The 26,552-nt window shown below is 41.0% G+C and overlaps 1 protein-coding gene across 1 annotated transcript in view; it reads right to left on the reverse strand.

Moving 5' to 3' along the window:
* The window catches only part of ADAMTS9 (ADAM metallopeptidase with thrombospondin type 1 motif 9), a 357,735-nt gene that overhangs the window by 294,514 nt on the left and 36,669 nt on the right, over positions 1–26,552 (reverse strand). The window contains exon 3 of the mRNA XM_089675998.1: positions 16,495–16,657. Within this exon, the coding sequence (XP_089532124.1) occupies positions 16,495–16,657 (163 nt within the window). The remainder of the gene's footprint in view (positions 1–16,494; positions 16,658–26,552) is intronic.

Raw genomic sequence — 26,552 nt, forward strand, 5'->3', positions numbered from 1 at the left:
GAAAAATCACATGACAGTTGCCTGCCGGTCCAATCAATTCCACACCCCTTAGCATTACAAAACAAAGGGGCCGAGATACTGGTAACACCATTGACCTACTAAGGCCACATGCCCATATTTGGTCAAATTACATCATCCAAATATGGCCATGTTTGGATGATGATGATGTCAGTTAGCATCCATGTCCCTTTGTTACATGTGGCTGCAGGGTGGGGAATTTCCTTGTTACAGCTGATTGGGCCGGAAGCCTGTTGTCATATGACAGCTTCCTGCTTAGCTCATCATTGGTCCCAATTTATAAAACGTGGTTTTGGTTACTCTTTACACACTAGATATCACACTATCACATGACAGCTTCTCACTGTCCTGCTTCCAAACCTCAGATCATCACTAAATTCGGACTGTCTTGCAAAATAAGGGTCATGGGGAAAAGGGCTGGGTCCCATCCCTGGTGCAAGAAAAATCAAGGGAGATTTTTACATCATGTAAGGCAGTGGTTCTCAAGCTTCCTAATGCCGTGACCCTTTAATACAGTTCCTCATGTTGTGGTGACCCCCAACCATAACATTATTTACCCAGTAATTATAATTCATGGGTGTCGTTTTACCTCCAATACTGCTGCTTTCAGCACAGTAGCTGCTTTTAACAGAGTAGCTGCTTTCAACACAGCAGCTGATTTCTACACAGTAGCTGCGCTTTACACATCAGAAATATGTGTTTTCTGATGGTCTTAGGCGACCCCTGTGAAAGGGTCGTTCGACCCCCAAAGGGCTCGCGACCCACAGGTTGAGAACCACTGATGTAAGGTGACAGGGGTATAAAATCAGGTGACACGTCAGCAGGCCTCCTCCACTACCTGACATCATTTTCCTCTGATTAAGTAGCCATTAATTGTATGCTTCATATCTATATATATCCCATATAGACCAAGAGGTACACATTTCCTGAATCAACTTCACAAATCAATTTCTCTTCATTATCATGGATGAAAAGAAAAGAATTAAATGGTATAAAATGCAAAAACAAAAAAAAAACTTAAATAAATAGTAGAGGCCTGGTGCCTTCAAGGATTTCTGTTCTGAGTGATTATATTTCCCTCCTTACTTCCACACATTGTTCCCTGGTTCTGCATTAGACAACACAGATCGCCAGGACAGAAATAGCCGGTTTTCGTGGGAGCGGAGGGCTAAATTTAACAATGATCATAGGTTTCAGGGTGAGACAGTGCTAAATACAAATATGACAATTTACACTGCACTGTTACTATTCTTACATGTATGTGAAACAGATTGACCTCATGTCTAATGTGTTCTGCACCTTAGTGTGAGCTGGTCACTTGTATGGCCATTTTGTGTGTTTTTAACCACTTCCAGTCCGGACACTTTTACCCCCTTCCTGACCAGGGCGATTTTCAGCTTTTAGCACTATCACACTTTGAATGACAATTGCGCGGTCATGCAACACTGTACCCAAATAAATTTTTTACCATTTTTTTGAGACAGATAAAGCTTTATTTTGGTGGTATTTATTCACCACTGGGATTTGTATTTTTTTTGCTATGTAAATGAAATGTCCAAAAAGTTTGAAAAAAAGTTTTTTTTTATAAAATTTTGCAAATAAATAATATTTCATCATAAATCTTAGCCAAAATGTATTCCGTTATCTTTTTAGTAAAAAAAAAATCCAAATTAGTTTATAACCAAAAATTATAATTTTTAAACTTTTTTTTACATTTTTATTAAATTTTTTTATATTATTATTTTTTTTATTTTTTTTTTTACTTACTGTCACCCTAGCAGTACAGTGTCACCATGGTGACACTGTACTACTTGTGGGGGGTGATGAAGATTTTGTTTTTTTTTTTTACATTGATTGCTTTACACCCATATAGGATGTAAAAGCAATCATTTCTCTTTCTCTCTGTCTGCATTCTTGCACTCATTGAGAAGTACTGAGTGAGCTGTGATTGGTCACAGCTTCTCACATAATACAAGGCTTTTGTGAATAGCCTTGTACCATGTGACCTCTGTGATCATTAACAGATTTCACAAGTAGTAAGCAATGATGTCACAAGTGACATCTTGCTTACTACTTTGCATGTGATCACTGATTGGCCAACTCGTACAAAGGTCCCATCCGACGATCGGTATTTCATTGTGTCCGGAGGACACAGCGGGCACCGGATCGCGGTGCTGCGCGCTCCCAGGGAGCACGCACAAGCAGGGCGCGGGGAGGCCGTTTATAAACAGCCACCCGACCCTGCAGTGCCACTGTCCAGCCGTTTATATGCAACGGCCGGTCTGGAAGTGGTTAACCAGTGCATCTTTGATTTTCACAGACTGACAGAAAATAAAGAAACCCTTCACCAGTATCTCATCTAATGTCTTCCTGAAAATAGATATAAGAGGGGGGTGGCTAAAGTGGACCTTTCAGTGACTTTTTATGATAACAGAGGAACTTCATCCCTTGCTTTAATTTTTTACTTTTTTTATTGGATTGATAATAAGAAGAAGACTCACGCACCTAGCGAATCCAGCAATGATCTCTTGTGATCTGCTGCTAAACACAAGGTCCTGAGCCACCATTTTAGTTTTTTTGTCATCCCTGATGACCCGCTGATGGGTTGTCCCTAGTACAGTGATGTGATGCCTAACAAGATTGTAAGCTCCAAGGAGCAGGGCCCTCCTATCCCTCTTGTACTGAACTGTATTCAATTCAAGACATTAACAATAACGTATAAAGCCATTTATAACTCTGCCCCAAATTACATCACCGATCTTGTCTCCAAATATCACCCAAACCGTACTCTCCGCTCCTCGTGTGACCTCCTGCTCTCTAGCTCCCTTGTCTCCTCCTCCCATACTCATCTCCAGGACTTCTCCAGAGCTTCCCCCATCTTCTGGAACTCTCTACCCCAATTTATCAGACTATTGCCTACTCTGCTCACTTTTAGGCGATCTATGAAAACCTATCTCTTCAGGGAAGCCTATACTGCCCTCAGCTAATAATGGAACCTTCTACTCTTCCAACCAGTCCATCCCCCACAGTTACTACCTTTTGTACCACTAGCCCCTCCCTCCTAGATTGTAAGCTCCTATCCCCCTTGTATTGAACTGTATTGTTGCTGTATTGTCTCCCGTTTTATTGTAAAGCGCTGAGCAAACTGTTGGCACTATATAAATCCTGTATAATAATAATAATAACAATGGCCATACACTGATTAAAATTCGGCTAGTTCAGCAGAGACTGGACACATTTCGATATTTTGACAACAGCGGGTGCCTTTGTCAGAATACATGTCCTGGAGGGGTGGAGGGTTCCTTCATCTACCTCATTTATGTGGATGAAGGAAACTGTTACTTTTTTTTTTTTGGTCAGACAACTGACTGAACGAAAAAAAGAAACTAAGTGTGCATGGCCAGCTTTAGTTCATGCCTCCTGTGATATTTAATGTAGATATTATTAGGAAAAAGGGGTAGTTTTTGTAGATTAACAAGAGTGGAGGACTACAATAGGGCAAAATATGTATACTGGAGTAACAAATTAGAGCTAATTTTCTGCAGTATTACAAAATATAGCAACAGTTATTTTCTAAAAAAAAAATATACCTTTAATCATCAAAATCGGTCCTCGAGTTACAGTTCAGTGACTTTGCCTAGGTTATGATAAGGTTATCAGTCTGCTGCAGGCAGGAGGAAAATTTTTTATATGATGGGCAACCTCACCGGTCAATAGAGAGACTCAGAGGGTTGAAGAAGAAAGCCAAGAGTATTTTTAATATGATGGCCAACCTCACTGGCCAATAGAGAGGTTCAAAAGGCTGAAGGAGAAAGCCAAGAGTATTTTTAATATTATGAGCAACTACACTGGCCCACAGAAAGGCTCAGGAGGCTGAAGGAGAAAGCCAAGAGTATTTGTAATATTATGAGCAAGTTCACTAGCCAATAGAGAGACTCAGAAGGCTGACAGAGAAAGCCAAGGGCATTTTTAATATGATGGAAAGCCTCACTAGCAAATAAAGAGGTTCAAAAGGCTGAAGGAGAAAGCCAAGAGTATTTTTATTATTATGGGCAACCTCATCGGCCAATAGACAGGCTCAGGAGGCTGAAGGAGAAAGCCAAGAGTATTTTTATTATTATAGGCAACCTCATCGGCCAATAGACAGGCTCAGGAGTCTGAAGGAGAAAGCCAAGAGTATTTTTATTAATATAGGCAATTTCATCAGCCAATAGAGAGACTCAGGAGGCTGAAGGAGAAAGCCAAGAGTATTTTTTATTATTATAGGCAACCTTATCAGCCAATAGACAGGCTCAGGAAACTGAAGGAGAAAGCCAAGAGTATTTTTATTATTATAGGCAACCTCATTGGCCAATAGACAGGCTCAGGAGTCTGAAGGAGAAAGCCAAGAGTATTTTTATTAATATAGGCAATTTCATCAGCCAATAGAGAGACTCAGGAGGCTGAAGGAGAAAGCCAAGAGTATTTTTATTGTCATGAGCAACTCCACTGGCTGATAGAGAGGCCCAGAAGGCTGAAGGAGAAAGTCAAGAGTATTTTTAATATGATGGGAAACCTCTTGGGCAATAAAGTGGCCCAGGAGGCTGTAAGAGAAAACCAAGAGTATTTTTAATATGAAAGACAACTCCATGGGTCAATATCAAGGCTCAGGAGGCTAAAACAGAAAACCAAGAGTACTTTTTAATATGATAGGCAACCTCCCTGGCCAACAAAGAGCCACAGGAGGCTGTAACAGGAAGCCAAGAGTATTTTTAAAATGATGGGCAATGCCAAATTTAACATGATAGTCTTATACATCAATATATTCTGAGCCCCTGCCCTGAAATAATTATGCATTTTAAGAGTTCTGCACTTACTGCCTACATTTTCTTAAACAATTCCTTAGAGTTCTGACCTTGAAATTTCCAGGAAACTAGCATTTCCAGAGGAAGGTCAGCAATACTAGACCCCCCCCTTTCTCTCTATTTGCTGAGTTTTGAGTGAACATTATCACTTTATTTTCAGAAAAGCTGATTTCTTACTTCAAGCATCTCTCTGCCAACAGCTCTGTTGAAACAACAAGATTATGGTTTTTACAGCACCCATATCAGCTACATTATCATATCATAAAACTATTTTATGGAAATAAATACTGAGATTCAGAGAGCACTAGAACCTGGTTTTCTTATTCACAAACTCGCATAAACTCTTCCCATAAAGCCCAGAGTTGTTTTTATAGGTGGAAGAAATCATTTCGTTTTAATAAATGCCAATGCTCGCCGTGTTTTGTTGTTTCATTAATGTTGCAGGATAAGGCGCAGAAACATTCCTCTTTTCTGCTTCTTCCACGCTAATGTAATATTTATCTTCTCTTTACTGTCAGCCCTGTTAAGTTTTGCTCTAATGCTCTGGGACAAATGGGCAATAAATTTATTGATTTGGCTTAGGTGTGTATGTCATTGTCGCCGCTGTACTAAGGTTTTCAGCGCACTGTTATTATTGTAGTGTAGCTGGATGGTTTCCTAATCTACAACATCAAACTTAAATCTTGGAGGAATTGCCAGCAGATTATGCTAAACGTTTAGAATCAGAGGATATCTTCAGTAATATGTAAAGCAATGGATTTAACTCAGTGTTAGGTATAAGGGGGTCATTTATAATGGAGATCTGGTATAGCTATCTGTTCTCTGTTACACACCATTGTACTATGCGCAATGATGCTGCAGCGTATAGCTGGTGAAACCCCACAAAGTACCCTCTGCTCCACGGAGAAAAGCGGGTTTCCTAATTTGAGGAAAAATGCACATGACCTCCCCTCCTAGTTCATTTTAATGCACTCTCTTGGTTTCAGAGCCCTGAAGCTGGCAAAGAGAGAAGAACAACTGTAAAACACATCACTGTGCTTTATATGTTTGACTTACAACTGCTTTTTAAATGAGCACCGTAGTGCCTGTCCAGCATGTGCTATGACAGAAGGGTCCCGCCTAGGTAATTTTAATGCACTCTCTCTGTCTCAGAGCCCTGAAGCTGGTAAAGAGCAGAGAACAACTGTAAAGAACATAACTGTGCTTTGTATCTTTGACTTGCAACTGCTTTTTAAATGAACAACATAGTGCCTGTCCACCATTTGCTATGACCGAAGGGTCCTAAAGGAAAGAGCGTCTACAGGGGAAGAACAGTAAAGGCACATGATGGACCAAAAAATATGAAGCCACACCTCCCTTTCTGTTCCACCCAGCCAAAAACTCTTTTTACCATACTCAACTGGCTATGGTTTTATACACTCACTGGGCAGTTTATTAGGCACGCTGTTCAATTGCTTGGTAACATAAATTGCTAATCGGAAAATCACATAGTAGCAACTCAATGCATTTAAGCATCTAGATGTGGTGAAGGTGACTTGTTGAAGTTCAAACTGAGCATCAGAATGGGAAAGAAAGGGGATTTAACCGACTTTGAACGTGGCATGTTTGTTGGTGCCAGACAGGCTGGTCTGAGTAATTAAAAAACTGCTGATCTACTGGAATTTTCACGCATAACGATCTCTAGGGTTTATAGAGAATGGTGAAGGCGACTTGTTGAAGTTCTAACTGAGCATCAGAATGGGAAAGAAGGGGGATTTAACTGACTTTGAACGTGGCATGGTTGTTGGTGCCAGACGGGCTGGTCTGAGTAATTCAAAAACTGCTGATCTACTGGAATTTTCACACATAACGATCTCTAGGGTTTATAGAGAATGGTCCAAAAAGAGACAATATCCAATGAGTGGCAGTTGTGTGGACAAAAATGCCTTGTTGATGTCAGAGGTCAAAGGAGAATGGGCTGATTGGTTGCTGCGACATTCAGATGGTAGGGTCAGAATTTGGAGTAAACAACGTGAAAGCATGGATCCATCCTGCCTGGTATCAACAGTTGAGGCTGGTGGTGTAATGTTGTGGGGGATATGTTCTTGGTACTAGCAAGGTGTACCTAATAAAGTAACCAGTGAGTGTACTTCTCCTTTCCTCCCCATGACCACTTCTCATTTATGCCCCAAAACATTCTCTTATGCTATGACTTTTCTCTGGAAATCTCTTCCACATGCCACAAGATATTCTCGATCCTTCCAAAGAATTGTGCAGGCATGTGCAGTGTACACTCCCGATCCATTCCCAGTATCTAAACAAAGATGCCAAGAAGTAAGCCACTTGCCAGCACATGTGCAGGCATTACATCATCAGTGACCACCCAGTGGCCAAAGAGGGGCACACATTTGGAAAAGAAGAGAAAGATAGCTACTGCAGTGGTTGGGGCAGGACGGACAGGATGGGACTGTTCTCATATGTCAGCATGAAGAAAAGCAACAGGCCTACAATTTAACTTTACATATATTCATTGCACAATTATTTATATATAATACTTTAAAAACAACATTTTGTACTTCATTTTATGTGTATTTGTTTATATACAATGTTTAGACATATCTGAAGTTTGGGAACACTGGATAGAATGTCCCTTGGAACTTGATTGCTTGTATGAGGGTACATCCAATCCAATGATGTCCATGCTTTTCTATGCAATAAACTTTTGCTCCACTAAGCCACTGTTCTAATGTATGATCCATTATTCATTTCAAAAGGCAAGGTATAGCAAAAGCAGAATCCATATAGAGACAATAGATCAACGTGCACTGGCAACATAAAAACAATAGCATGGAGAATGAAAAACAATAATAAATTGTGCAAAACTTGCACAAGAAGTATCATAGAATCCACTCAATGGGCGATATATTGTAAATGAGCATGTTGTTCCTCCAGTAAGAGGAAAGGGGGATCAACAGAGAAAAGGAAGGGAAAAGAGAGGGAAGGGGCAAAGGGGAACAAGGTATTCCCGAAATAGATTCAGGACCAAAAGTGGGAATGGTGGACTATAAATGACTGGGACTCAAAGAGTACAGAAAAGGAAGGCATAGTTAAGCCTAGTTAATTTTTTCGTTTGCCAATAGTGTAGTCATTACGCTCCTTCATTTCTATTTAATTCTAGTCTTCTTTTAGGGCTTAGCATTCAGTGCTCCAATTTCTAAAACGCAAAGAGCAACACAGCTTCAAAATCCAAGATACAGGGAAATTAACCTATAGTGAGTCTATAGTCAGGCTGGAAGTTGTATGAACTGGAATGTGCTGGAGGAGGTAATTAAACAAGGACTTTGAAGATCTTCATTGTGATTTTATACAAAGGCATGAATAGAGCTAGATTATACTCCCCCCAGCCCTTACCTGCATCAGGAGTAATGAGGCAGAACACGAAAGCATATAGAGGTGGTGAATAGTGCAACGATTCTTACTGGGATATCAAGAGTCTTATTCTATCCTCTGAGAAATGGCTTCTTTATTCAAGGGAAACTATAGTGCAATATTCAGTAAATATACAGTATATACTGTATATAAAAATATATATATGCAGTGGGGAAAATAATTATTTGATCCCCTGTGGATTCTGTAAGTTTGCCCACTTACAAAGAAATGAAGGGTCTAGAATTTTTATCATAGGTGTTTAAATGATAGACAGAATATCAACCAAAAAATCCAGAAAAAACACAACACAAAAGTTATAAATTGAGTCGCAGTTCAGTGAGTAAAATAAATATTTGATCCCCTATCAACCAACAATAATTCTGGCTCCCATAGACTGGCTATTTGCTCATGTGGTGCACAGATTAGTCCTGTCATTTAAGAAGGTGCTCCTACCTACAACTCATTATGTGTATAAAAGACACCTGTCCTCTTTCTTGGGCACCACCATGGGCAAGACCAAAGAGCTGTCAAAGGATGTCAGGGACAAGATTGTAGACCTGCACAAGGCTGGTATGGGCTACAAGACCATCAGCAAGAAACTTGTTGAGAAGGAGACAACTGTTGGAGCGATTATTTGCAAATGGAACAAATACAAAATAACCATCAATCGCCCTCGGTCTGGAGCTCCATGCAAGCTTTTGCCTCATAGGGTAAGGATGATCATGAGAAAAGTGACGGTACAGCCCAGAACTACACGGGAGGAGCTTGGGAATGGTCTCAAGGCAGTTGGGACCACAGTCACCAAGAAAACCATTGGTAACACAATACACCACAATAGACTGAAATCCTGCAGCGACCGCAAGGTCCCCCTCCTCAAGAAGGCATAAGTACAGGCCCGTCTGAAGTTTACCAATGAACATCTTAGAGAAGGATTGGGAGTCAGATGAGAGCAAAATTGAGCACTTTGGCATTAGCTTGACTCGCCGTTTTTGGAGGAAGAAAAATTCTGACTATTACCCTAAGAATACCAACCCTGCAGTCAAGCATGGAGGTGGAAACATTATGCTTTGGGGCTATTTGCCTAAGGTACAGGCCGACTTTGCCTCATTGAGGGGCCAATGGACAGGACCATGCATTGTAAAATCTTGGATGAGAACCTTCTTCCCTCAGCCACAACACTGAAGATGGGTCATGAATGGGTCTTCCAGCATGACAATGACTCAAAACATACTGCCAAGCCAACAAAGGAGTGGCTAAAGAAGAAGCACATTAAGGTCATGGAGTGGCCTAGCCTGTCTCCAGACCTTAATCTTATAGAAAATTTATGGAAGGAGCTGAAACTTCAAGTTGCCAAGTGACAGCCAAGAAACCTTAAAGTGTTACTAAACCCAGGACCCTGCATTCACTATATCTGATCTCCCACAGTACACACTACATAGAAATGCAATTATTTTAGTAAATATAAACTGCTAAAATACCTTTCCTCATCAGCAGTTAGAGCAGTCTTGTGACTTCTATCAGTGTCCAGCCGAGAACTGGTTACAGCTTGTAGGAGGAGTTTCTTTCTGCTCTAAGAGGATGCAGAACCCCTGACCCTGGTCTGGACAGAGCTGATTGGCCCTGTGCTGATCACATGCACTCTCCCCAAAAAAAAACAAAAAAAAAAACCTCTCTATCAATACACACCAAACTGAGCGTGATCAAATACTTACGGTTCAGTCTGTCTTATCAGGAGATAAGAGGAGGAAAAAGGGGAGGATAAGAGAAGACAGGATCCTTTTTACACAATTTAGAGGATTAACCCTTTAGGTTCCACAGGGAGTATAACAAGCATGCTTTACTGCATATACAGACTGATTTTACTGTTGTGGGTTTAGTAACACTAAGGATTTATAGAAGATCTGTAAAGAACAGTGGAACAAAATCCCTCCTGAGATGTGTGCAAACCTGGTAACCAACTACAAGAAACATCTTACCTCTGTGCTTGCCAACAAAGGTTTCTCCACCAAGTACTAAATCATGTTTTGTTTGGGGATCAAATACTTATTTTACTCACTGAACTGTAACTCTAGTTATAACATTTGTATCGTGTGTTTTTTTCTGGATTATTGGTTGATATTCTGTCTCTATCATTTAAAGGATAAGTTCACCTTTTGGACAAAAATAATAAATGCACATTTTTTAGCAGGTAAAAAAATGTGCATTTATTATTTGCGTCCAAAGGAGCCTGGAAAGCATTGCACCAGCGATCAGTAGATTGCTGATGCCATGCTGGTCTCCTGGAGACCTGTCAGAATATCTGCTTGCAGTACGGGATGTAAGAGCAAGCAGGTAGACTGAAAGGAAGCTTCAATGAACTACCACAGCGCTCCACGTACTCCCCCCCCGTACTATCTGTCAGAGGGAGAGGGGAGCGGGTGGCGGGCATGGCTGCGGCTATGGGGACATGTTACATGTTCCATCCTAACAACATCAAATAACTATTTTCCTCACTCTATATATTTTAAAAATATTGATTGTATGTATTTATTTCTGCATATGCAGGTTCAAAAAAGATATATCTAAAGCCATTTTATTAAATATATTTGGAAATGAATAAATCCCCTGTAATTTTGTATTGTCCGTGCCTATTTCCTTTCATTTCTTGTCCTGCAGACCTCTCAGAAAGCAATAGAGGTCCCTCCAAAGTGGGGGAAATGCCCACTTAGATAGTTGTCATTGCAACAGGTGTTCCCATTGAAAGATTTCTGCATGGTCTGGATCCATGTTGCTGGATATTGGGTATTACAGTCTGATACCTTTAACTGCATATGGTTGATGGAGCTCAATGTCTCTAGTTAGACAGCTCAGAGGAAACCCTGTGCAGAGTACTATGAAAAAAAAAGTAATGATAGTGACAGATGATGATCTTTTAGAATTCACATACAGGATGAAAAGAGATAAAACAAGGAATAGGAAAAATCCCACTTTATCAGGGAGATAGTTCTGAGTTTCAAACAAAGGCATCTACTGGCAAGAAAGTCAGTGTTGTCAACCTAGGGTAGGAAATATGGTAGAACTACACAACTCCTTCCCCTTTTCTGTTCTCCACAATATGGGGACTGTTCTGTAGTTCTGAGATGGACAGGATTGAAAATATTGTTCAAGATCACATTAGCTGGGTATACAGTAGACTGAACAGCAATGGATTTCTGGCAACAAGTATTTCTTTGCAATAAATTACTTTTAGCAGTATATTTACCAGACCAATAAAAGGACAAATAAGAGGACTTAATTGTTAGGGTTTACATGCACTATAATTACAGCTGGATGGCGTTATAAAAGCTACGTGCATTTATGTCTACAACCTCACAAAGACCCTGCCGTTCTACATACAGCAACCTGATTTTTCGAAGTGCAACTGAAAACCTTTTTGTGCCCTGATTTTAATCCAGCTCCTATTTCTGCAGGTGTCCTGTGCAGGGATTAAAAAGAGATTAATGACGCTTTTCTTAATAAACCGGTCCAGGCTCCTCACTGAACAGTAACATGTATTAAAAAAACAAAATGGCCTTTGAGAAAACGAAGATGATGAAATGGCTTTTAATATGGAAAAACTGGTCCAAGGAGCTGGATGAAAAACATGTTTTTTCGATGTATTAGGACTCGGAGGAGATGCTGTCATCAGCTTTGTGCTCTTATTTCCTCAGGTTACCAATAAAGCCGTTTTCCTTCTGCCATGCAGGATATCGTGTCTGTGGACAGAGACTGCAATGGCTTAACCATATGACAAGGAGCTTTATAGAAGTCTGCAGGATAATGACACACTTACTATAGAATGAGAACACTCAGCTACTAAGTCAGGAGAAGACCAGGAGCTCTCCAGCAGCTGCTGAGCTGATGGCTGTCATTGGAGGCTTCATTTGTACAAATGGTCTTTTTTAAAAAGACAGATCATTACTTCTTGGTGCTGACAGCTTGGCTCCAATATGTGTGGTGCAGAGTTGTCATCACATCAGTGAGTATTTGCAGGCTCCTCATACAGGTGAGTATCAAGAACAATGGGTTAGTTCAGTGTTGGATTTTAATTTTGGAGCTACAGTACGATTAGGTTGGTGTTTAGGCCAGGGATTAAGGTTAAGCAGTGCCACAGCAGAATACTGTGATACCCAAGGTGAACACGCCAACATTCAAGCCCCCAGGGAGCTGAGACAGATGTGGCTTGCATGTCCGTGTATATACAGGGTGATTGAAAAGTAATTCCTTATTTTAAAAATCTTATTTATTTTTTAATCATTATTTTTACAAAAAATGAATATGAGAAGAACACACATGACATGGAGTTTTATTTAAAATTCGATATGTACACCAGCATTCGCCTGCAGCTTCTGAAGCCACTCGGGAATCGCATCAACTGATCTGCGCAGGAACTAACTTTTCGTAGTCGCCCTTCAAGTTCTTCTAAAGTCTTTGGTTTCGTAGAGTAAACTTGTTCCTTCAACCAACCCCAAAGAAAAAAGTTGCAGGGTGTTAAATCAGGGCTTCTGGCTGACCACTCATGCGGACCATGTTGACGCAACCATGTCCCAGGAAAATGTTCATTCAACCATTCACGAACAATAATAGCAAAATGTGGAGGAGCACCATCTTGCATAAAAATCAAGTCTTCAATATTCTCCAGGGTATTGACAACTGGCCAGATTTTATCTTGCAACATAGTGAGATACCTTTCGGCATTCATGGTATCGCAGATTTAATTGTCATATATTAAGGAACATACATTAAAGAATTGAGAAAAAAGTAACTTCATATAAAAAATTTATAAATAGTTTAAAATAGGGAGTTACTTTTCAATCACCGTGTTGAGAGGGCCAGTGAAGAAATGACAGCCCCAGGGGCGGACTGACAACTCATGGGGCCCCCGGGCAATAGGGGATCATGGGGCCCCTGTGTCCTTGCCCAAACTCAAAAAAGCCTATGAAAAAGGTACCAGGGGCATCTCATGGGGCCACCTACTGACCCTGGGCCATCGGGCAGTGCCCGAGTTTCCAAATGGTCAGTCCGCCCCTGGACAGCCCTAGATTACCATGATTTGGTTCATGGAAAGCTGTTGGACATTGTTAAATGTTGTCAGTTTAGTCACAATAAGCATGGGGAACCAGAATTTCATTGGCATGAAGATAACCAAAATCTATGGAACTAAGGAATCTTTTAACTCATTCAAAGAGAAATTTTATTCTGTAACGTGTCTCTTTTTTAACCACTTCAATACCCCACTTTTACCCCCTTCCTGCCCAGGCCAACTTTCAGCTTTCAGCGCTCTCACACTTTGAATGACGATTGCGCGGTCATGCAACACTACACCCAAACTCAATTTTTATCATTTTGTTTACACAGCTAGAGCTTTCTTTTGGTGGTATTTAATCACCACTGCATAAAGCATTTTTAATGCAGTGCTACAAAACAAGTGAATGCAATTTTACATATGAATGGTAAACATAGCAAAAAAAAGGCCACAAAGGAGTTAATTAAATGTAATTATGGTTAACAAAGGGTTAAACTGGTATTTATTTATTTTTATTAGGTTTATAATCCAAACAGGGCACTAATTAATGAGTAGCTTTCCTGCATAAATTAATGAAAAACAGGACTCTGACCTTAATGAAGAGCAGGAAATTGGCTCAATGTTGTAATCAACGGGGCCCTGCTGCCCATGTGAAAGATGTCCTCTGCACTCTATTTAGAAGACGTTTCTGATTAAGTGCAGGGACAGCTGTCACATTGGGAACAATTTGTATGCTGGCCCAAAGGCCTGCAATGTGTATTTGTCCATTTATGTGTATGTTTTAAAATTTATTTATTGAACTATTATTTATTGAACTGCACATGTTTTTTATTTTTCACTCCCCAGAGGTAAAAGGGGGTAGAGTTATCAGCCCTGCTTCGATGTGGGAAGTATCTGTGGCCTTGATGGGTCTTTTTGCCCTCCCCAACAGGGGGTCCTTCTTTGGGAGAGCTCTCCCTTAACTCTTGGGAGGACTGGCTTCAGCTGGTCCCTAAGGTCGGAGTCCATCTGGTTTCTGCCAGGTGGACTAGAGTGTCTTGCCGCTATCGGGAGCTCAGGGATAAAGGCCCTTCCTCTCCAGGGGCTGGACCATTAGCACCCTCATGCACTTTTTTGTATGCTGTTATTTCATGGTTAATTTTTTTTGTTGACAGGGATTTTGACAAAGATGCACTGCACCATGAAGGTTAAAAAAACACAGGGGCAGCAGAACCTCATTGATTTTACTCGGAGAGCCAATCTTCTATTGTATACAGTCAGCAAGGCTGATCTGAATTGACAGATCGGTTTTGAAGAATACTGGAGACATCACAGAGTACAGGCAGCAGAGGCTTCCATCCCAGCTGCACCATCTCCACCATACTGCCCCAGGCCAGTACCTCTCCTGCCTCTGGGTTAAGGCTATGATTTTATAGAAAGTAAAAGTCTTTCAGTTGTGGATAGGGGTTGCCATCATCCCTAAAATATCTGCAAAGACTCCTCTTTGGGATTTTAAAGGCAACCAGAACCATGTTTGATAAAAACTTCAGTTGCCTTTAAAATCCCAAACAGGATTCTTTGCAGATATTGTATAAGCGTGTGGTTTTAGGGTGGTGGTTAAATTGGACATGAGACTTGGGCATCCAGGCAAAATAACGGGTTAACCTAACTGCATGTAGGCAGGTTGAAATTAGCTAGATAGGTGCTGCCCCAGATAGATGGTAGGGGTTAATGTTTTTCTTACTTGTTTGGCTTTTTGGTGGAATCTTTGGGTGTGACCCACAGCACCTATAAAAGGGGTCAGTGAGCCGAGTCCGAGGATCAGGATGATCAGTCAGAGTTAGGGTGACTGCCTAGCTTTGCTTCTTGTTGTTTCCATGGCTTGCCCATTTTCCTGATGCCCCGAGGAGATCGACACTAAAGAGGACTACAAAGATGTCACAGCCTGCCATAAAGATGTGAAGTCATCGGAACTTGGGGTTCTCTCTGAAGACACCAGCTACTGGAGAATGCCTCTGATGGACGCTTTATTTATACAGAATCTACCTATGCAGCTATGCCAGGGTAGCACATAACCTGAGTAAGATTAGGAACTTAGGAAAAGACTGTGTTATGTTGGACTTTGTATCACTTTGCACTTTATTCAGTAAAGTATTGAAACTTTACCTTTTGCCTGGTCTTAAGTTACTCAAGGGGGTGTAAAGCATGTAACCAGCATTATCACACACTAAAGCTTGCGCCATTGCCACATGGGGTATGAAGAGTTAACATGGAAAGAGTCAACTTAATGCAAGTTATACATGCGGTTGCTTCAAGCAAGGGAAGGTACAGTCAAAAAGCAGCCTTTCGTAACCATATGCCTTTTATAGGTGGAATGGTCTCTAGCCGCGAGGGAGATGTTGTTGGCATTCCCTATGCTGCATTAGTCTACCATAGCAACCATAATGGAACTGCATTGCAGACGTCTCCATCCTGTACAGTGGTATGAAAGTTCAAGAGTTAAAGTCAATTGTACGTTGGAGCCCGTGCTATGTGCATGGCAGAGTTCCATGCTACTACTGGGATCGGTAGTGGGAAAATTTGAAGAGGTGGCTGTGGTCAGTGTACGGCACCGCCAACTCGATCATAAGCATGATCGAGTTAACTGGAGAACAGTTGTGCAAATGTACATCATGTACATTCATCTCTAAATGTAGAGGCCCGCCTTAAGGTTGATTATTCCCTGATGACAACCTCAGCCTTACCGAGGGCATTGGTGAAAACAGAACAGAGTATCAGGTACTGTGTGTGAAAACCAGAGTGACGTGGGTAGTCCTCTCATGTGACCCTTGCTTGGCACCCAACAAAGAGGGAAACATGGAGGACATGACAAACAAAATCCACCCTACTACTCCCCCTTACATGCAGCCCTTCCCAGTATAATACACCTATTTTAACCTTACTACATTGCTACTCAGTGACCAGGAGCTAAAATAAATAGCCTGTGGCTTGGTAATTGAATGTTCAGGCAATCTGATTGGTAGCTATAGACAACTACACATCCTTACTGAGCTTTCCTCTTTGTTGCTGAATAAGCCTGCATACCTGCCATGATGTCTCAAAAACTTCAGCCTCCCTGATTTAATACTTGAACAGTCACACAGAGAACATGTCAATAAGTCATGAACGATTAACTATTTCAGAGGGAAGGAGAGCCGTTACCTGTTGTGTCACACGTCTTTTTTTCCCTTGATGCATTTTGCTGAGGTGTGATGTGTCTATATACTATATGTGGCTTGTTGTGCTCCTCTTCATAGTCATTCTCATCCTCCAACTGAAGAGGCTCCACAAAATAGTCCCCATCCTGAGACTTGAATGTGCCGAGCTGAGAATGAGAAACAAAAGCATTTTAAGTGAAAAATCCACTGCACTTTGATTGATATAACACACCAATTCCAGGTCAATCTATGAACTGCTAGTGCTCAATGAAACAACAGAGTTATGTTCATCCCCTGATCTGGCCAACAAAGAATGTATAGTGATTGTAGATGTATGGAGTAGCCTGGATTTCAGCAGATCCCCTTCTCAACCAATCCTAGGCGAAGAATCAAACAGGATAAGATAACAGGACAGCTCCAAGGAGCCTGGACAGAGTATAAATATGCAGGCGAGTTTGTTCATCTTTATGCCATGAGTGTCCTACAGAACCATCGGGCTGTAATCTTAGCAGACAAATTCATCATGTTGTTACAACACGGCAGCCTCCCATCATCTGACCATCTGCTGTACAACCGCCATAAGGCTCGTTGATCATTTCTGTTTAACTTAGAGGCCACAGGACTTGTAGATCTAAGTAGGAGGCCAGTTTCACACGGGCTTCAGCCTATATAAGAGCAGTGTGAACAGCAAGCTTTGACAACGCATTTGCAGAACTTTCAGTAAACCTTGTTGAATATTTTAAAATACCATTCAACTCCAATTTATAAATGCCGAACATGAATCCTAATGGACGTGCTGATTGCCACCTTAACAAGCTGCTAGCAGGCTTCAGCACTTCTTGAAGCTTGTTGAAAGCCTGATAGCAGCTTGTTTAAAGTGGCATTCGCCATTCCCATTAGAAACTATGTTCAACATTTACAAACTGAAGCTGAATGTTATATTAAAAGCTTCAACAAAACTCGCTGAAAGCTCTGCAGATACTTTGTCAAAGCCTGCTGTTCGCAATGCTCTTATACAAGCTGAAGCCCATGTGAAACAAGTCCAAGACATCAGCGCTGATAGTTTCATCGCCAACAAGGTAACGTTTAAGGGTTAAATAGTGTTAGGGGTCAAAGGAACACTTGAGTCATACATGAATATTTTGCATTTGAACTCCATTCTGTTCAGTGGAACCATCAATCACTCAAAATATGTGTCAAGCAACATCCACATGAATGGAAGGATCAAAGGTTTCCCAGCAGAGCATTGCCCAAGAATCACCTTGCCTCAGCTTTCCTTCTTTGCATAGTACATTGTGGTGTAAACAGTCCACATGCACCTGGCCATCCACATGATGTAAAAGAAAACATGATTCATCAGACCATTCCATCTTTTTCCATTGTTCCGTGGTCCAGTTTTGATGCTCATATGCCCCTTGTAGGCCCTTTTGGCTGTGGACACGGGTCAGCATGGGCACCCTGACTGGTCTGCGGCTACGCAGCCCCATATACAACAAACTGCAATGCCCATTTTTTCTGCTTGCGATACATCAACTGAAGGGACAACCGTGATTGCATGCAAAATATCTGACAGGCTGGCTGTACTGAAGTGGATTGATGGATCAACTTCAGTACAACCAGACTGCTCATACATGGATTAAATCTTGGCCAGTCCCTGCTGAAACAGCCAAGATTTGACCCATCTATGGCTGGCTTTACCGTTCTTGCCCCTCCCTCAGCCTGTGAATGAGCAGTGGAAGGAGAAGCAGCACACTGATGAGATAATTTCCCTGTCACTCTGCTCTTTCCTCCTATCAGCATGTTCTTTGTTAGCACATGAACACTGCAGCACACCTGACTATATCCCAGTCCTGCACCTCCTTCTCCCAGACTGAGCTCAGCTTACATGGAAAGCAAGAGGCTGATACTAGGACAGGTTCAAGTACTAAAATAGCTTTCATTACGAAAAATACATTTAACAATGTATCAGTGAATACAGAGCTGCATTAATTTGCGTCTTTTATATCTTCCTGTAGTTCACCTTTAAAACAACCCCTACTGTATTACTACCTAATTTTTCCAAGTACAGAACCCATTTCTGAGCAGCTGTAGCTTGTAAAAAATGTATGCAAGCTTCTAACTGTACCCTTTTTATTAAACACAGAGCCAGGAGATGTTTATTTTTTATGTCTCTTCTCTTTACTGGGTAAATTGTCTTTTACACACTTGCTCTCAAGTAGCAAAGTCAGAACGGGTTTGCAGCTTTTTTGAGTATAAAATGTTTGATGGTATGGAAACTCAGAGCAATAAATTATAAGGGCCTGAACTAAAGCGAGAACTAATGCTGAGAACGTCTGTTTATACTTATACTTGTCTATTTATACGTATCGTCATTGTTATAATAATCTGCATGTGTGCAAGTCACTAGGAGGGTATATTTTCTACTTGAGCTTCAACAGGGGCATAGCTGCAACTGGCTGGGATCATCAGTCTGACTGAAGGATGGGGTACTGTTTTAAAGCAGCAGTTGTTGAAATCACTACATACTTGATATTAGCACTGTTACCTCGTTTACATGCCATGTGAAAACAACTAATCATCATATAATTATGCTTGTGTCTAAAATGACAGAGCCTTGGTAATAGCACATGCAGGAGTGTAGAATAGGCTTTCTCAACCAGGATTCCATGGAACCCTTGATTTCCTCCAGAGGTTTCTAGGGGTTCCTTGAGCAATAGCACTTTCTGCCTCAAAGATAAGTTCCCATTGACACCAATGATCTTTTTAGCTATCTGTAAGGGGTAGTTCTTTCCAATGCCCACAAGTGTATGGAGCATTCTTCCCAATGACCGCAAGTGTAAGGAGCATTCTACCCAATGACCACAAGTGTAAGGAGCACTCTTCCCAATGACCACAAGTGTAAGGAGTATTCTTCCCAATGACCACAAGTGTAAGGAGCATTCTTCCCAATGACCACAAGTGTAAGGAGTATTCTGCCCAATGACCACAAGTGTAAGGAGTATTCTTCCCAATGACCACAAGTGTAAGGAGTATTCTTCCCAATGACCACAAGTGTAATGGGGTAATTCTTCCGTATGACCACAAGTGGAAGGATCATTCTTCCCAATGACCACAAGTGGAAGGAGTATTCTTCCCAATGACCACAAGTGGAAGGAGTATTCTTCCCAATGACCACAAGTGTAAAGGGGTAATTTTTCCCAATGACCATAAGTGTAAGGAGTATTCTTCCCAATGACCACAAGTGTAAGAAGCACTCTTCCCAATGACCACAAGTGTAAGGAGTATTCTTCCCAATGACCACAAGTGTAAGGAGTATTCTTCCCAATGACCACAAGTGTAAGGAATATTCTTCCCAATGACCACAAGTGTAATGAGTATTCTTCCCAATGACCACAAGTGTAATGAGTATTCTTCCCAATGACCACAAGTGTAATGGGGTAATTCTTCCGTATGACCACAAGTGTAAGGAGTATTCTTCCCAATGACCACAAGTGTAAAGGGGTAATTCTTCCCAATGACCACAAGTGTAAGGAGTATTCTTCCCAATGACCACAAGTGTAAAAGGGGTAATTCTTCCCAATGACCACAAGTGTAAGGAGTATTCTTCCCAATGACCACAAGTGTAAGGAGCACTCTTCCCAATGACCACAAGTGTAAGGATGATTCTTCCCAATGACCACAAGTGTAAAGAGCATTCTTCCCAATGATCACAAGTGTAAGGAGTATTCTTTCTACTGACCATCACACTCATGTATCATGAACTGCAAATTGAGTAATTTTTAGCATGGGGTTCCCTGAGATATTTCAAGGGTTCCTCTGTGTTGAAAAGGTTGAGAAAGACTGGTGTACAGTGATAAATATGTGGCGAGATGGTCCTTTTCATGGGCTGTGAAATAAAAAAAAAAGAGGAGACTTTTTGGGTAAGGAATCAGGGCACCAATGTACCATCCATGGGTCTGGCATAATAATTAAGATGTGCTAGTAAGAGCCAAAGGTCATCTTTGAGGAGCTCTAGAGTCTACATGCATAGTGAGACAGAACAACTGCTCCTGGGAACATGAGATCACGTGGCCCGATCAAGACTCATATAGGGGAGCACTGTGCCGGAGAGTATTTGCCTCCTGAGGCAGTACTACTAAGATTCATCGAACTGGGGGCCCTGAGTAAAGTTCCTTCACCATTCAGATGCTGATCAGAGAAAGACTGGCAATCAGTGACACATGCTAGGCATTAGATAGCTAATTGGTTCACGTCTGGAAAAGGGAAGTCTTCCAGCACCAACTTCCTGTTGTAGCTTTGAGATGTCTCAACCAATTAAAGTGATAGTGGAAGATGAGAAAAGACGTGTCGCAATAAACCATGCTTTTTAGGAACACTCAACTTTTGCCACAAATCAATATGGCACCATTTAGAATGGTAAACTTAAAGAGAAATAAACGAAACCAAAAAGATTGACATTGTAGCACTAAGGACATTGAGGCCATTTGAGCCCATAATGGGTGGATGTTTTTACCATCTTTTATACATTTGTCTCACGTTCCACATTTGTGTTGTCCGCTATTCCTGATGGAGGATTACTGTCTCAATTGATGACAACACTATTTCTGAAATATTTAGTTTGTTTTTCTTTACTGTCTATGTGCCACATTATTCAATAAAACTTTATTCTCAGAAAAAAAAAAGGATGTAGAGGCCAAGTGCATCACTATGGAAATCCCCTCAGCAGTTGTGCTACACGGGAATGCTTAACCAATGCTGCCCTCTTCCGATTTGGGGAACCTTGCTACTAAATAACAGAATATAGACAAAAAGAGAGGGTGCAAATGCCTGGTGCATTGCCTGGTGAAAATGTTTATCAAAATCAAGAACAAGCCAAGGACATACTCACAAAATGCCCACAAGCCAAAAGCGTTGTATATGTGTGATTGAGATCACACAGACAAATAGGCTGATGCATTTTGAGGGACAAGCCGCCTTCTTTACAACATAGTTAGTATGTATATCCCATCACCTCTTAAATAAACTAAACATCACTTAACTAATACAGAGTGGGTCCACACCAACCAGAGATGAGCCACAACATGAAAAGTCCCTATTACCCAGAACTAAAATAATAAATAAATACATATATATAGGCAACTGAATTTGTATGCTGCAAGCTGTCACAGCCAGGTGCCCACATGGAAGGTGTCGGCGCCGGGGACACGGGGCAACCGGTCAACCCGGCCGGTATGACGACACTGTGAGATTGAAGGACAGGTGAATGTCTGTTTTTGTAAAAGTCAGCAGCTACAGTTTTTGTAGCTGCTGACTTTTATATATTGTATTAAATTTTGACTGGGCCTACGCTTTAACCAATAGCTGCCCGGAGAATAGCCGTTTGGCGGCCGGCAAAATGCTGTAGATTTCCGGGTGGACGCCATATTGCGTCCTCCCGGGCATGCGCAGTTTTTGCGCTTGCAGAGCCGCACAGCGGCACGATCTGTCACCGGCCGTGTACTTCGGACACAGCCGATGACAGATCTGAGTACCGGCCCCCATTGCCGGTACCATGTGACCTGCTGTGACTAATCACAGCAGGTCACATGAGAGTTGTATACAATAGATGGCTTCATTCATGCCATCCATTGTATTCTAGTGTCTAGCTGTGAATGGTCACAGCGATCACATGCACATGTCATGTGATTAGCTGTGGCCAAATCACAGCTAAGCACAAAAAATAACAAAAAAAAAACCCTGAATGAATCGATGTCATTCAGGTAAATGCTTGCTTATAGAAAAGTAATTCTTTGCTATAAGCAAATTGTGTAAAAAAAAAAAAAATACTGATCACTTCCCCAAAGTAGTTTAATGTTACTATGGTAACATTATACTACTTTGGACATAGTGAAATATTAAAAAAAAAATCTTAAAAAAAAAATGTAATAAAAAATAATTAAAAAAAAAATATATATATATTTTTTTTTTTTCGTACTGTCACCAGTCAGTGTCCCTGATCACCACCATGCCAGTTATATGATGATGCAGTACTGCACTGGTGACAGTATGTAAAAAAAAAATAGTGAAAATAATTTTTTTCATTTTTTTCATTTTCTGAAAAATTATGACAAAAAAAAAACAACTTTAAAAAACTCGCCATGCCTCTTATGAAGTACGTTGGACTGTCTACTTTACAAAAAGGGGTCATTTGGGGGATATCTGTACTGTTCTGACATTCTTGGACCTCAAGAAATTAGAATGGCTGTCAGTACTTCAGGATTGATCAATATTCAGATCTATACCATAGTTTGTGAACGCTATAACTTTCCTACAAACTAAAAAATACATCCTAATTTGGGTTATTTTCACCAAAGACATATAGCACAATACAATGTTGTATGACCGCGCAATTGTCATTCAAAGTGTGAGAGCGCTGAAAACTGAAATATGGCCTGGGCACAAAGGGGGTAAAAGTGCCCGGTATGGAAATGGTTAAAGTGGTTGTCTTGGTGTCAGGAAAACTTGTCAGAAGTGACTCATGCTTATAACAGAGGAACAAGGCAGCAGACAGAAAGGACCCTTAGTGCCCTGGATTGAGACAAGCACACATTACCCAAGGATATGCTTTGTTCATATTTCATGTCTGAGGTTTACAACAGTAACTGAACAAACTGAAGTTAGAAGCTGATTGGCTACCATGCACAGCTGCACCAGATTTTATGTTCTCCAGTTTTAGTGAATAATCCCCTATGTGTAGCAGCAGGTCTACTTCAGTGGTCTGTGTTCTCACAAAAATGAAAAAACAAACTTATTTGTGTTCACATCCTTTACTTCTTCTGTTACCTGCTGTTTCAACATCTAGTAGGTTGAGATTTTAGGAAGTTTAATTAACCACATGCCGCCCAGCCACTGTAGAAATACGGCGGCAGGGCGGCACGGCTGGGCAAAACCACGTTTTAAAACGTGTGCTTTTAAAACAGGTAGGAGGCGCGCGTGAGGCGCGCCGCCGCCCTACCTGTCCCGCCGATCACAGCCGCAGATGTCAGTCGCCGGGTCACAGCCGGTCGTTACCGGCTATGTCCCGACGATCGCCGGCAATCGCTGACAGAGAGCACAGCTGCAGTAGCTATGCTTTCTGTCAGTTCCCTGACAGCTCCAGGACACGCTGATCGGGACAGAAGAGTTTCTCTCTCCCAATCAGCGGTGTTCCCTGCAGTACACACCCCCGCCCCCTAGTAAAACACTCCCCTCACACAGTTAACCCTTTCCCTGAATAATAAACTTAACCCCTTCCTCCCCAGTGCCATTAGTACAGTGTCAGTGTTTTTTTTTTGCACTGACCACTGTATTGGTGTCACTGGGGATGTCAGCGACCCCAAGTCAGTACCCCCCAATGTCAGAATGTCCGCCGCAGTCCCGCCATAAGTTGCTGATCGCCGCCATAAGTCCCTGATCGCCGCCATTATTAGTATAAAAAAAACTAAAAATCCCAGTATCTTTCCCACCATTTGTAAACGCTATAACTTTCACGTAAACTAATTAATTTACACGTATTGGTTTTTTTTTTTAGCAAAGACATGTTGCAGAATGCATTTTGGCAGAAATTTATGACTAAATTTGATTTACTGGACATGTTTTATAGCAAAAAGTCCAAAATATTGTTTTTTTTCCTCAAAATTGTCAGCCTTTTTTTTTATAGCGCAAAAAATAAAAACCGCACAGGCGATCAAATACCACCAAAAGAAAGCTCAATTTGTGGAGAAAAAAAGGACGTAAATTTTGTTTGGGTGCAGCATTGCATGACCGCGCAATTATCAGTTGAATTAGTGCAGCGCCGAGTAGCAAAAAGAGACCTGGTCATTAAGGGGGGTAAATCCTCTGGAGGTCAAGTGGTTAAAAATTGAAACCTCAAGGGCTGAACAGAAGAACCAAATGTTTCTGCATGAGACGCAAAGTTCACATTGTGCATCAAGTCCCTTTTAAACTTAGTTATGCCTCTGAAGAAGATGTACAAAGGCAGACATGAAGGAATTGCTGTGTGTGTTAGGGAACACTCTCTGAATTGAAAGCCTAGTTTGGGACAGTACTTACACTTGTCTATTTATGCATAAAGGTGGAATTCTAGTATACAAGCTTCTTAAAATGTATATAATCCTAAATGCTACATGAGATACAGTTCATCCTGACAGACACATATTTCAAGCAAAGAACATTTTTTAAGTTTCTTAGCTGTCAACCTTCCTCTGTGAATGATCTTTAACGTCTTTTTTGATGGAACCAATGTCCAAACAAATCAATCACTTCGACAGATAGTCTAGCCAAGTAACTACTCTATAGGGGAATTAAACGCATTGACCTATACACATCCAGAATTCTGTAGTTTATCTTGTAAAGCATGCTCTTAATATTTCATAATAACAGTACGATAGTATAACCAGTCTGGGTTTGCTAAAGGGGCCAAAAGGAACCAAGAACTTCCATAAAAATATCTTTACTTGTTTGAAGCAGAGGTTGTTTTTTTTATCACTTCCATGCCAAATCTACAAAAACAAAGAATGTATTCTACATTTCCAAGAACAGTGGGCAGCACTATGAAATTTGTTTCATTTGTGCTCCAGTCGATCACAGAGCCTGCAGATCCACCACCATCATATAGCACAAATATGTGCTAAAATGACATAATCATTGTTTAGATCTGGCACACAGCTGTTTTAGGCGCACTGGTCATTGCCATTAAAGTTATAACTCCTTATGAAAGTTATGTGCCTGTTGGTCATTTTTGAACCGGATCCACCAACAACCTCCTGAGCCTTCTAATGGTCAAAAGGCTGCAACTGTCTCCCCTCAGTTAGAATAAGCAGTAGCTCCATCCGAAGTGCTCCTGGAGAGAGTAATCTACAAAATGCTACACAAACATAACATATTTTTGTGACTGTCATCTATGATAGCCCAAGCGCAGGTTCACTTTAAACCTATAATCTACAGAAGAGATCTGCAAACTTTCTAAACAAAGGGTCAGATTATTGCCCTTCAGACTTTAGGAGGGCCAGACTGTGGCCAGTAAACAATGGCTCAGGCTTGGTGGTCAGTGGAAGAAAACAATTACAGAACACCTGCAGTCAGTAGAAGTAGAATAGTGCCCCATAATTGTTATTAGAGAGAAATGGTGCCCCATCATTGGTGTCAATGGGAAGAATAGCACCCCATAGCTGATGTCACTAAGAACAATAGCACCCTATTGTTGGTGTCAGTGGGAGGTATAGTGCCCTATTCTTGGTGACATGGGGAAAGAATAAGACCCCATTGTTGGTGTCAGGGGAATGAATAGGACCCCCTCACTGGTTTCCATCAGAAAAATAGTGTATCAAAAATAGTATCATTGGGAGGAGTAGTGACCCAAGGGCCAGATAAAGGCAAGCAAAAGGCTGCATCCAGCTCATGGACCACAGTTTGGAGACCAATGATCTCCAGGAACATTGAGATCCTCTTCTCTCACTGAATCAGCCAGTATTACTCTCTCAGGATTGTACGATATATGCATTATTTTTAGTCTTTTAGTCCCTATATCCATAATTTTAATTTTGTCTACAGTGAAACCTCCTTTTCCATGCAGTTGCCCAATTAACCAATGCGTCCAAGTCAGCTGTAAGTCAGAGACTCCTCATATGGAATGTATTTCATTACAGTTTTTCATCTTCAAATACAGAAATAGTACTTTAATCCCAAAATATATCATTTAAATATGTAGTAAAAAGGAATGGCCCCAATACTGAAATTAAACTATACCACTAACAACCTCAGACTATTCAGAGAACAAATCATAAGATTCAAGATTCTCTAAATGTGGTGTTTAAGACATATTTCAACCAATTAACAGGCTGCTATAAATGTTAACTTACATGTATTAACCATCTCTAAAGATAAGTGTAAAAAACTTTAGCGAAGTCCAAATATACAACATCAACTGCAGCTCCTTATTCCAAATTATAACTACTTCCTTATAAATAATATCAGACTTGTTTGATAACATCTGTTCCTCAAAAATCCATGACTTTCAGTTATGTAAAATTGTAAGCATATAGA

The sequence above is a fragment of the Staurois parvus genome, unplaced genomic scaffold (assembly GCF_062004578.1).
Source record: "Staurois parvus isolate SC_StPar_1 unplaced genomic scaffold, SC_StPar_1.0 ptg000162l, whole genome shotgun sequence".
Taxonomy (NCBI): domain Eukaryota; kingdom Metazoa; phylum Chordata; class Amphibia; order Anura; family Ranidae; genus Staurois; species Staurois parvus.